Raw genomic sequence first — 13,718 nt, forward strand, 5'->3', positions numbered from 1 at the left:
TCATCTGTAACACCAGAACAAATCCTCCTCAAGTCCAACAAAATCTGTGGGTTTACTCTGACTTTGCACTGCTGAAAATAAATGAAGACTAAACTCCACTTCTTGAATTTCATGTGTGGCTCAGCAATCTACTGCAATTACTTGCAATCTGAACAGGCCAAATCCTCCCTTCAGATATACCCAGAGCAGCTTTAGCAGGCTGGGATAGATGCAGTTCTGCAGAAAGAGATCTGCCTGCCACACTTTGCAGCCTGAGTGCACCAGCTTGGGGAACATCTAAGTGCTGATGAATGGTTGCAGAGCAGTTACATATGGATTTTTTTTCCCCAAGAGAAGCACTCAGCAAAGACTAGATCTTCAATCTGTGCACAGAGAGGGGGGTTTGAGTGTGAGCCATCCCAAACCAGAAATCACCCACATACCTGCAGGGCTTGCTTAAATATGCTCCAGGACCTGGTCAGCTAAAAATGCCTGTGAAGGAGAGCCAAATTAGCTATATATTGCAGGCTTGAAAATGCTCATGTGAACAGCCAGAAACAGAATCTCTCCTTAGGAGATTGTATCTTGGGGTTAAATCAAAGCCTATTGCTGCAACATGACTTCAGAGCTGTGAAAGACACTTTCCCCTTTTGTATACTGGTCCTAGCATGGTGTATACTGGTCCTAGCATGGTGCAGGGCACTTGCACAGATCTTGCCCCCTTCTCCACACAGGAGACAAACAGAAAGGTCTGAAGGTGGGTGTTAAAAATTTGTATGCTTACTTGCTCTTGTAAATATTATTTATCATCTCATCATTAGTTTTATTTGGCCGAGACTGACATACTCAAAGGTCTCTAGGGAAAGAATGGCCTTTTCTGATTCACAAAATACTTTTTATTTATTTTCATAAGAAGAAAAGGGGCAAGGCAGCTTGAGGAAGGAGACCTCCATCTAATGTCCAGAACTGAAAATAATCCAATATGCATAGTCCTTCCAAATGCCACAGGTAATATCATCCAAATTACCTATAAAACTCTTTAGTTTGGAAGAGTAAGTGAAAAGCACCACATATTGGAGTAATAAGTAATAAACAAGACAGTTTTTCTTTTAGATGCTGGACTATCTAACTCACCAGAGTGGAGATGGAAATACGGGGAATGTGAAATCCTTGAGAGACTGAGGGTATTGAACATTGGTCCACGACAAACACTGAGCAGCAGTGAATGTGTTGCTGAGACTTGTCCAGATGGAGCTGCGTTTTATTATAACTGTAAAACATTTGATTTGTATGTGGGAGGTAGTTGAGCCAGTAATCTCTTTCTATGAGTAATGAATAGTATACTGCCTTTTTTCTGGGTAGATAGATGGTCCACATACAGCCGTTAACTAATTTAATAGAGCAAAACCAAGGTTTCAGAGAACTTTCATCATTAGTGTTTCTTCTTTGATTTTTATCTTTACATTGTCAAATAAAATATATCTGGACTAATATTTTCTTGTCCCTCTGAGAAGGTCAAAAGGAGAAGTTGGAATGTGACTTCCCATGGCTCTGAAAACTCTCACCAGGGAAGTGTCCTTCTTCAACATGAGCCCTATATGTCTGAGCCATAGCACCAGGCTGGCCAGCAAGGCTCATTGTGGGCAGCTGCACACAATTTTGATGGTGGTGTCCCTGAAAGCAACTGTTGTCAGTGCACTGAGCATCTCTATCAGGAGTCCTGTTCACAACCAGTCTTAAAAGCAAGTTCACTTCTCCCACCAGTTTCTATCGTGGGAAATGATTTTCCTCTGATGACTGATGGCCAGCATGAAGCAAATGGCTGTTTGATGAACACCCCCAGTACTGAGATGTGAACAGCCTCCATTCATGTTCTTTATAGTCTTATAAACATTCAGATTATGCAGATTGATGGTCTAGTAATTGAAGAACATTACAAAATTTATTCTTCTATTCCTGCCCAGTATCTGCTAAATAAGGATGTTTTTGAAGTGCAACTATAGCCCACACATCATCTTGTCTGGGCTTCCAGCAGTGACGTCTAGCTGAGAGCTCTAAACATAGCTGCCACAAGTACTGCTAGCATCCTAGTCCAGGAGATGAAGCTGAGTGAAAATATACTTAACAGACATTTACCCTGTTTCTTGGACAACTTCTTGTAACCCAGGAAGATGCTACTGCAGTTTGATCTCTACTGGTATGTACATAGCTTGGATATTTCTGCTGTGTGCTGAGGACACATAGGATAGGCCAATTCTATGAAGCAAATGGGTGTGCTGTATGAGACCCAATTTTATTGAAAATTACTTTTTTTATGTGTTGATAGCTAATGAAATATTCATTATTATTGAGAAGAGCTTTGAAATTGTTGCATGTATAAGCAAAACATCTCAGCTCTCTGCTTTGCCTCCTCCCTTCAGCCACTGTTGCTGGTGGGGCTGCCCAGAGACTTTGGTAGCAGCTTTGTTCAGGGTAGGAGCTTTCTCAAGATGAAACAGGTGTGAGAGGATAGTCAAGTTCTTTACGTGCTTCTAAAAGCACCTGCCTGAGAAGAGCTGAAAACACAAAAGGATTTTTGGCATAGGTACCTTGCACACAGGTACAATTGTACAAAGACAGTACAGAGATGCCTCATAACTTTCACCATTGGTCTCCATTGGCTTCACCATTGGTCTGTTGGTTGATAATGAGGCCCAGATAATGCAATCTTTCAGCTATATATAGACAGAGATGTATTTTTGCTGGTGGCTTGTGCAATTTACGATTTTGTACTACTGCCCAAGGAAGAGTCACTTTGGTCTTCTGAGTACTGGGCATCTACTTCAACAACATTCAGTAAAAATACCAGTCTTTCCTCTTGTAACTACATTTGAAAAGAAGAATGACACCCTATTCCCATTTTGTAAGAAATAGGATATGTGTTTTCTCAGAGAATAACCCAGGGCATCCAATCCCAAGTAGAGACAGGTGTCTCCTGGCAGTGCTGAGTCAGGTGTGGCAACCCCAGAAGGATGTGAATTTGAGATCCTGTCATCTCTCTGCTGCCAGCCCAAGGTCACCCCCTCCTAGCTTGACTGGGTTTCCCCAGGGCCCAGCTTTCCCAGATGCTGGCCATGATGCACTGGCACTCAACAGAGACATTGCTATGGAGACAGGTCCTAGCAAACAGATTTGCAACACTCAGGCTTGTCTTATGAAATCAGGTTTTATTCTTAACTCTCATCCCTTACAAGCATGAAGCACCTGAAAGTGTATGAGAAATGGATTGCACGGTGAATTTTAAATTCTCACGCAGTTTACTGTTCTGGACAAAACTTCTATTTTCATTTATATGTGGTCTTATTCTCCTCCAAGCTTTGATAAGACTGTAATGAGGCATAATAAAGTCCTGATTAAATTATAGTTTGCTCTTCTTTTGCTTGATTTTGGCAGCATAGTCATATATAGAGATTTTCTTAAGCGTGTACAAGTGGGACACGACGTGAAGCCCTCTCCTAGTACTCTACCACACAGCTGCCTTCCAGATAATAGGTCTCTGCCAAATTTACACCAGTAGCCAAAGCTGGCAAGGAGGGTTTTGTCAAATTTACCAAGTTTTGTGGCTAGCCGTGATAAAGGGCCAAAAACTACGTTTTCTCTAGGAAATTTTCTGAACACAGAACATATAAATTATGTTTGAATGTGCATCATTACATTGACCTTTACACAGGACTCTGCAGAGGATTGGTACAAGCCAATATGACAAGCCAGTATGAAATTCCTTGATAAATAAGGTTTATAATGTGATCAGAACCTCATCTGAAATTTAAGCTTGATGTATGAAATAGACTGTTAAATGGATATTTGATGCTTTCTTGATTCTAGGACTCATACAAGTTAATGCATGCGTGGTGGAGAGGTCATTATGGACTCTGAGACATCACTTAAGGCGTGTACTAAGCTGTATAGAGTTGCATGGCCCTTTCATTCACAGATGTTTGGCATGAAGAGCACGCCAATTTGTTCGCTAAACGTCCAAGCACAATGTTTAGCAAATCTTATTGTAAAACAGTGCAAACCACTTATTAGCAAACAGCCTGTTTCATCTGCCACCAAGTGAGTATGTCACAGATATGGATAGTTCCCTACTCATTCCCTTACTAATCTAAAACATCACTTTGACCAATGAAGAGGAACCCTAGAATGGAAATGCATAAATGCAGGGGCATAGCTCGTTATCTGAAAGGGGGCTTAGAGTATTACCCATCAGAAGATCATGCATAGTCTAGCTTATCAGGCAGAAAATAGAATATGAGTTCCCCTTGGTGATAAGAGGAAAGTTTGCATGCTTGGACCTCAACAGTCAACGAGATTTGGAATAAAAAAGAGCTGGGACACGTAGAGCTAGAGGCACACAGAGAGCTGTGTCCTAATGCAAGAGAGCACTTTAAATATCCCAACTGGCCAAAATGACCTTGCATATCTAAATACATAGGTCAATTTTAATCACACTCACAAGTGCATACAAGTGTGCCAAGCCAATGATGTAAATGGTATAACTGGGTCAAGTTTGACCCCAAATCTGTGCCTGATATGCATTTGGAAACAAATTGAGTGACAGAGTTAAACAGAGCTGGCTCCAAGCCTTAACTTTTGCATCTGATAATAGTTTTTTCATTGAGACTCAAGAAAAATAGCTGTTCTGTTTTGTTAGCACTAACCCTGAGCAACTGATAAGGCAGAAACAGAACCTTGATAAAATCTCTGTTCCCCTATTTGCAGACTCTAAAAAAATACCCTTCCAACGCATGCAAGTGCCAGTGGTGTCATATCCCTGGCAACCTCTCCATCAGCATCTGCAGAGAGATCTCACCATCAGAGCACCCAGGTCTATGGTGGGACACCAGCCTGGTGAGAGGAATGACTAAATGGCAGCTCTCAGGGAAGAACAACTGAAGAAAAAAAATTAAAAATAAAAATAAAATTAAAAAACAACATGGAGGAAAGTAAAAAAGCAGTCTATCTTAAAATCACTTCTAGAAAACAGAAAAATATAGATAAAAATGAGAGGAATACATTTTTTAACATAAAGAAAGAAGAGGAAGACTAGACAGGGAAAGAAAATGGAACTTAAGAGGTGCAGAAACACATAGGAGACTAAAGAAAGAAGGTGTAAACAGGAGACAAAAAGCAAATAGAAGTGGCCAAAATGTCTCCATTTTTTGATCATTGATAGGTTGAGAATTGGGGGAAAAGAAAAAGGAAAGAATTTTTGAAAGCAGCAGAGAATAGATAGCTACACCATTTTTCCTGCCCAGAAGAAAAACAAGTGTTGCCATCAGATTCTGCATCCCTCTTGCCAGAGATGTGGTGGGGTGGATGGGTGCTTTACAGAGTCACAAAAGACAGAGCTACAGGACTTTGTGTCAGATGCAGATAGGCACTGCATGTTAAAGACTGAAAAACAGTTCATCAAACCCTTAGTCTCAACAACTGTTAGACTCCCCTTCTCTTCCTTTTCCATTCTCTCACATCATGGCTAATGTTAACAAGTTTTAACTCTTACAACTAAAGAGAGACATAAAATAACATACAAGCAAACAAATTTGCCTTCCTGCAATCATCTCCATAAATCTTTAATTAATACTTTGCTGAAATTAAATGTCATTAACTATTCTTTATTAATTGTTGTTTGTTTTGTTAAACATTGTCAAGAACAATAGCACTGACTGTTGTATTAGATGTGTTTGGTTCTCTTTTTGCCCTCAGAAACACCTTAAACTCAAGGCACTAACATCTGAAATATCTGTGTGGAAAGCACAGAGCTATTTCACAGAATCACAGAATATGCTAAGTTGGAAGGGACCCACACGGGTCATCAAGTCCAACCCTTAGGCCTGCACAGGACCATCTCCAAGAGTCACACCATGTGCCCAAAAGTATTGTCCAAACACTTTTTGAACTCTGTCAGGCTTGGTGCTGCGACCACTTCCCTGGAGAACCTGTTGCAGTGCCCAGCCACCTCCAGGAGAAGAACCTTTCTCTAATATCCAACCTAAACCTCCCTTGACACAAATTCAAGCCATTCACTGGTCATCACAGAGAAGGGATCAGTCCCTGCCCCTCCTCTTCCCCTCATGAGGAAATTGTAACTGCAATGAGGTCTCCCCTCAGTCTCCTCTTCTCCAGGCTGAACAGACCAAATGACCTCAGGTGCTCCTCATACAGCTTCCCATCAAGGCCCTTCACCTTCATCGTTGCCCTCCATTGGATGCTTTCTAAGAGCGTGATATCTTTCTTATATTATGGTGCCCAAAACTACCCACAACATTCAAGGTGAGGCAGAGCAGAGCGGGACAGTCCCCTCCCTCGACTGGCTGGCGATGCTGTGCCTGATGCCCCCAGGACATGGTTGGCCCTCCTGGCTGCCAGGGCACTGCTGACTTAGATTCAACTTGCCATCCACCAGGAACCCCAGGTCCCTTTTTGCAGCGCTGCTTTCCAGCATCTCATTCCCCAGTCAGTCTGTACAACCAGGGTTGCCCCATCCCATGTGCAGAATCAGGCACTTCCCCTTGTTGAACCTCATCTGGTTGGTGATTGCCCAGTCCTCTGTTTTCTCAAGGTCTCTCTTAAAGACCTCCGTGCCTTCAAGGTAGTCAACAACTCCTCCCAGTTTTGTGTCATCTACAAACTTGCCCAGTATCCCAGTCCTGTGTCCAAGTCATTTATGAAGGTGTTGAAGAGCACAGGGTCTAAGATGGAGCCCTGTGGAACCCCACTAGTGACAGGTCTCCAGTCTGATGTCACCCCATTCACTATTACCCTTTGTGCTAAACCTATGAGCCAATTGGTCACCCATCACATGATGTGTTTATCCAGCTGTGTGCTGGACATTTTGTCTTGAAGGATCCTGTGAGAGACAAAGTTTTGCTGAAATCCAAAAACTTTACATCAAAAGGCTTCCCTTGATCAGCTACATGGCTTGCCTTGTCACAAAAGGAAATCAGATTTGATAATCAGGACTTTCCTCTTATGAAGCCATGCTGGCTGCACCAGTGACTGTATTATCTTTCAAGTGCTTTTCAAAGCCTTGCAGAATAATCTTCTCCATAACTTTGCAAGGCATTGAAGTGAGACTGACAGACCTGTAGTTTCCAGGGTCCTCCTTACCAACTTCTTGAAGTCTGGGACAACATTTGCCATTTCCTCAAACTGTGTTAAAGCTTCAGCTCAAGCCCATTTTGAGAAGGGATGTTGTGGGAAATAATTTACAGGATGTAGCATGGTCTGTTACGGGACTTATGCTCAGGTCTCCCTTTTCAGAGTAAGTTTAAAATCCTAAAGAAAATATTTTGCTCTGTGATGTGCAGATGCTTGTTAGTTTTCTGCACTTGTTTGGCATTTCCTGAATTGTCTCACAATTAGCATTGGTGGTTGTCAGCTGTGTTACCAAATGGTATGAGTGGCCACCAAACCAAACAAAAAGAGTGGCTGGTGCTGGAGTCTGGTAGGTCATAGCAGGCACTATGTTTCAGTCCCTAACTCAGACACCTAGAACATGGACATCTGTGTCTGGGCTAGCAAACTAGCCTGCCTTGGTCACAAAGCATCTGCTTTATTTTGGGTATCCACTTTAAGCTGTTCTAAACCATGTTTTATAAGTACTTGTTTTTCTCCATTGGCATTGAAGATTATCTGCACTGGTCAGATGAGTCTACTAGTGACCAAACACTGTGGGTTTATGGTTATTATGGTGAGTTGGGTCCTCAGTGGCCACGACTGGTCATCATTCCAATTTGAATGATGTGACACATGGAGGAGAAAGGCAAGGACTGCCACAAGACAGAGCCCAGCCCAGCATCCCTGCCTCTGTTTCCCAGATGAAGGTGGTGGAGGAGGACACTCCTTCCAGCAGCCTTCATCTCATGCCACAGGTACACCTGTATCTACTAACACACTAACATGGGGACACCAATAGCCCATAATGAGACCTTAGGATCAGACCTTTCACCTTCCAGGTGGATCATGATGCTTGACAAAATTTAACTACTGTTTTGGCCTGTGTTCAAAAAGGGGAAAATAGACAGGAAAAGTTCAGCATTAAGATGTACCTTACATGTCCTTGCTTTCAATTTGTATTGACAATGTTTATCTCTGTTCTTTCTTTTCTCCCCACCCTGCCTATACATCACCAAACTTGGGATCACCCAAGGAAACCAATGAGAAAAGAAGAGAATGGAGCCAGTCGGTCCGAATATGCAATGACCTCCTCCCAGAACAACAAAACAGTTGATAACAATGCGGTCGTATAATCCCTGAAAGCCCTCCAAGGCACAGGAGGTGGTAAACTTTCAAAGCACACACATGGAGAATGCAAGGTGGGTGAAATAAGGCAACAAGGGAAGCTGTGTGGCCGAGGACTTCATTTCAGAAACAGCGCACGCATCAGTGATCCAGAAGAGAAAAGCAGGCTGCTCTCCAGGCTTGCTGCTTCTCCAAAGGAGGATAAACTTACCCACCTGGGCTGCCCAGAGAAAAGGCCTCACAAAGGCATAAGCATTGCATGCTGCACCTCATGAAAGTGATGTTGCTGCTGTTGTCTCCTGCTTCTTCTTCCTCTCTTCCTCCTACTTTTAGGTTTATATTGAGTGTCTGCAAAAAGCTGCGGAGGTAGGATCTTTTGAGGAGAGGGTGATCTGCCAGAGGGGTGGCAGCTTATCAGAAATGGGTCAGAGGGAGATGTCTCCCTCTAAATGGGAGGACACCTCCCTCTGAATGGTGAGAGGTGTCACCTATGTGCTTCTCCAGCCTGTGCAGTTTTGTACGCTAAAACTTCATTCTTATCATTCTTATTATTTCATTATTTAAAAGGGAACAAAGGTTTCTTTTAAGCCATTGAGCAAAATTGGCATGAACTTGTCACTTATCCCAGGAAACTTATCTGCGGTCTGGTGACTATGCAATTTCCATGGCTAAAGACTTTTCAGGCAGAAGAAATCAAAATGTAAAATTTTAGCAATTATCATTGCTATTGAAAGAGAGATGTTATTAAGAGGTGCTTTGAACGTTATTATTTCATAATCAGCTCCCTTTCTTTGCATCACACTTCTATTTTATCTTTAAAAATGTTCTTTCTTTACAAAATTCTACACATTTCTCTGTGTTTGCATCACATTAATTCCCCAGGGAAACTCCTGCAGGAAAGATACTGTTTACATCTTGGTGTAAGTATTTGGATGGGATTGTGTTGAAAGGACTAGCAGCCCTTTGAAGTCCTCTTCAATCATTAGTTAGTGTTGTTTACTGAAAATGGTGAGTCTCCTGAACTGACCTACTGAGGACATTGCAAGTCTGTCTTGGAGGACCACTTTTGAGGGTCCAGTAAGCTGGTTGTGCCCACGTTAATTCAGTCTCTGCCTCTCCCGAGCCGAGACTGCCAATCATGCCAAATTCAGCACAACAGCTTAGGATACTTCCCATGAGGAGGATTGCAGACTGTTTAAAGCAAGCCTGAATCTACCCAAATTCATTTCATGTAGGAACTCAGGTCAGACTCAGTAAGTAACCCTTAGGATAAAGGTGATGAGACTGGTCAAAGTGCTGGTCTTTCCCCACCTCTTGAAAACTTTTAATGTCACACCTCCACATGTATGTCTCCATTTACCTCTGTGCTGAAAGTAGTGATGCAGTCAAAGACAAATTTACACCCTGGTTTTTTGTCTGGATGTAAAGCTTCAACTCCCAGGCACCAGCCCAGCCTCTGAGAAGCAACTGTGCCCCAGCTGTTGTGTCCCTCAGTACTGCAGCACACCAGTACCTTCAGTTTTCTGTAAGGATGTGCCTGAACTGCAGAAGTCAGACCTTGATTTTGAATGCATTCCTGCCTGTGGTTGGTCTATTGCCGGGATGTAGAATTTGGCCTGATGGTAGAGGAAGATGATGTTCTGCAGACCTTCCCCAAAAAAGCTCTGGGATGTTCAAATCAGCAGTCTCAGCTCAGGCCCATCTGTAGTTTTCTATTACCTATTGAACTATAGGGAGTATGTAAATATAAGTATCTTTTCAATGATAAAATGAAATGCTGCTCTTGAGAAATTTATGGAGTTCTTCATTTAGCTTTTTAGTCTGTCATCATCACTATGTACATGTCTAACTACATAAAATTATTTTTTAGAGCTATACTTTCTTGGGAAGTGAATGCAATTACAAAAGTGAAAGGGAATAAGTAGCCCTTTGTCCAGGAGTATGATCATTCCCAGCCACATTCATGTTGTGTGTTTGCACAGACACAGTTATATGTTGTTAGATCCAAAGTGGGATTAAAACGACAGAATTTACACTTTGAGTCTAGTATCCCAAATGTTGATTGCCTAAAGCACTTAGCTTCTAAATACTATAATAATAATATTACAAGTATATTTCTAGAATATTTTTTAAGCTATAACATTTATTTTGGTGTAGTTACCTATGTTTGCCTTTCTTTTCTTTACTCCACTTGTTTCAGCCTAAATGTGGAAATGTGGCTTAGTTTGAGATTGGTTGCATGTTATCTGAGAATATAAAGTATGAATGCAGATAAGTTTAGCATGATAAAGGCTCAGGATTAGCACTTTCTTCTAAAGGTTGTTAATTTTATTTGTTTCCTATTCAGCTTTAAAGGCATGTTCTGTAAGGTCAAGTTCACAAAAGGAACTTGTAGCTCATTAAGTTCATCAAAGTATGTCTGTTTTTGCAAGAAAGTCGAAAGAGATGGTCACCAAACACTGTGATTTTCAGTAATGTAAGTGGTAAAATGTCCTCACTAGAAAAGACCCTGGTGTGTGACACAACCCACAAGCAAACCACTCCAGGCTTCCTGAAGACTCCGCAGAACATAAACACTGAAAACTTCATGGAGAGTGGGGATGCAGGGCATTGCGAGAGGCAGCACATGCAGACTAGGATCTGCTTTCAATTCTGCCACTGACCAATCTGCTGTTTACTAGCAAGTAAGATTGCCTCTCTGTGCCTCAATTTGCCCATTTGTATAATCAAGATAAAAGTACATACCAGCTCTGTGTCAGTATTTTGAGAGATAGATGTAGCTTATTTGCATAGGCAGATATACACTATCATATGCAACACGCTGATAAATGTATTTGGGCACTTAATCACCGTAACAGTTCTTGAACAGACATCCCCTGTGTGCTTTTATAATGCATTGACCACAGAAAAGCAGCAGCAGAGAGCTGCTCCTCTGCTTGCCCAGAGCCTTTGCGCTGAGCCCTCACAATGTGGCATGGCAGGGAGAGGTCGGAAGTCTTGCAGGGGGTAGTTTTGCCTTTAGATTCCTGTCTAAGTATGGCTGACTACACTGCACCAAAATTTAAAGTGATCTTCAAAAACGTGCTAGAAAAGTATACTAGAAGTAGATGTAAGTCTTCAGAAAAGAAAGGCTAGAAAGGCAGTGTCACTGAGGAGTGAATGCTGAAGCTCGATGATGTAGTTTGAGGTTGTGTTTAACACTCTACAGACTACTTGCAAAGCTTTTGTAAGAGAGGCTTCTCTGCTTTGTTGTTGTACTATAATTAAATACAAAGGGAAAGGGAATAGGCCTGATGGATAAGCACTTCACTAAGCAATGATCCTGGATCTGGGGAACTGGCAATCCAAAATGCAGCTTTGCAAGCATTTTGAGTTCCTTTCTAGCCACCAAAATGTCAGGGGCAAAAAGGTCCTGCATAGCTCCATTCACAAAGTAGCCAGATCTCCAGAAGATGTGAAGGTGACCTGTTTCTTGACAGAAGTTACCTGCTGTGCTCTGACCACCACCAGACACTCACCAAACTGCTGCACTCAGTCTGAGGGAGAGCAGCCACTCAAAATCTTTTCTCAAGGATCACCACTTGCAGAGAATGCACTTAAGGGTCTCAGCTGAAAAGTGTTGAGTTGCCTTGTTCCTCAGCAGCACCAGGAAGGTGGAGCTGCCACCCTTCCTGTCCCACACTCAGCACGGCAGTGTGCCCAGGAAACCATCTCTGCCTTGGACAGATGCTGCAAAAACAGACATGGAAGGAAAGGGGAAAGTTCTACTAAGTATAAGATATAAATATATTGATATATATCTATACAGAGACCTAATTATCCAATCTTGCATGCCATATGGTCACAGCATGTGAAGAAAATGTGGGCATCCTGCTCCAGTCAGATCATGACCATAGATGCTGCCAAGCAATGGAGAATCAGGCCTACAGTAGATATATATTTACAATACTCCCTGCACCTGTACAAACAAAAATATATTATTTTAAACTGCAACATAGTGTGTTTAAAACAATGCATGAATGTAAATATTCTAAGATCTGCCTTCTTGACTGTGTACCACATGTACAGATGAAAACAAATCTTGTTTATAGAAAATCTGTATCAGTGGTTAAACGACTAAAGAGAAAAAAATATCAGAATTAATGTTGTCATGTTTCTTAAACAAGCCATTAATGTATATTTAGTATTTAAGGATATTGCTCAATAATAATAAGTTCTGTACCAAAAACTGTGTTGCATATACAGATTGTGCAGTACCCTATTTTAAAAAGACACCATAATTAATTTTTATTTTAAATAAAAATGTACTTGTAAAAAGTTTCCTGTGTCCTGTCAGTTGTGTAGCTGAGGGCAGTCTACACATTGAAGGGAACAATGACTGCAGTACCTCTTCAGGCACTCTCTTATTGCCCCAATTTACCCTGCTCGCTTGAACACTTTCCATTGTGGTTTTGGAGAAGTTTGTGGCTGCTGCTTATGGATGTGTCTGGCCAGGTTCTGGTTCTATCTCACCTAGCCGTGCAGTTTTAGCCCCAGATATGCATCAACAAAGGAATTATACATTCCTGCAGCCCCCAAAGATCATGAAACCCTTCCTCTTTATGCCGAGGGGCTGGAATTTCCCTTAACAACATAGTCTAGTTTTAGAGCAATTGCTTTAGCTTTCACATAATACTACATACCTTTATTTACCTTGGTGCAAGGGATAATGTGCACCATTTTATATTCTAACTCCCTGGGTGAGGTTTACCCTCCCTTTTCCATGCAAGAAAAAAGCAAGTTACAGACCAGTCCTTCAGCAGATCAACACTGACATAGAGTAACTAAACCTGTCTCCTTTTGCTGGTATTCACTCCTCCCATTTCTCTACCTTTACCAGTCAGAGATGAAGAGCCTGTGTGAGGTTCTCTGATGCCAAGGGGCTGCCACAACATGAACACCTCCTTCACATTGGGGTCTTCCTTGCCCAGCCACAAAAGGAGACTGAAGTCAGTCGAACACCAGCCATGGGATGGGAGGATTTTATTTTAAACGGGGAGGCATATTGGTTGTCTTTAGTTCCAAGACAGTATTCCCTAAAAGTTTTTGCTGGTCCCTTAGGAATTATTTCATATCCCATTTTGAAAAAAAACTTAAATGGGACAGAGCACCACTAAGCTAACATGGCAGGAGCATGAAGGGTCTGGACCACAAGTCTTATGAGGATCAGCTGAGGGAGCTGAGGGTTTTAGTTTGGAGAAAGAGAGGCTTAGGGGAAACCTTATCTCTACATCTACCTGGAAGGAGGTTCTAACAAAGGGTCAGTTTCTTCTTCCAAATAACAAATGATAGGACAAAATGAGATGACCTCAAGCTGCACCAGGAGAGTTTTAGATTGGATATTGGGAAAAATTTCTTCACTGAAGGGATTGCCAAGCATTGAAAGGGGCTGCCCAGAGAAGTGGTGGAGTCAC

At 41.9% G+C, this 13,718-nt stretch overlaps 1 protein-coding gene across 4 annotated transcripts in view; it reads left to right on the forward strand.

Annotated features, from left to right (window-relative positions):
• The window catches only part of PRIMA1 (proline rich membrane anchor 1), a 53,596-nt gene extending 41,011 nt beyond the window's left edge, over positions 1 to 12,585 (forward strand). The window contains exon 5 of one of the 4 annotated variants that reach the window (XM_071557618.1): positions 8,174 to 12,585. In XM_071557618.1, coding sequence (XP_071413719.1) covers positions 8,174 to 8,273 — 100 coding nt within the window. In that variant the 3' untranslated portion in view covers positions 8,274 to 12,585. Of the gene's footprint in view, positions 1 to 1,092; positions 3,723 to 3,843; positions 3,897 to 8,173 lie in introns of those variants that run through there. The other 3 variants (XM_071557622.1, XM_071557621.1, XM_071557619.1) reach the window with 3 other exon arrangements.
• The last annotated feature ends 1,133 nt before the right edge of the window (positions 12,586 to 13,718 follow it).

The sequence above is a fragment of the Pithys albifrons genome, chromosome 6 (assembly GCF_047495875.1).
Source record: "Pithys albifrons albifrons isolate INPA30051 chromosome 6, PitAlb_v1, whole genome shotgun sequence".
Lineage (NCBI taxonomy): Eukaryota > Metazoa > Chordata > Aves > Passeriformes > Thamnophilidae > Pithys > Pithys albifrons.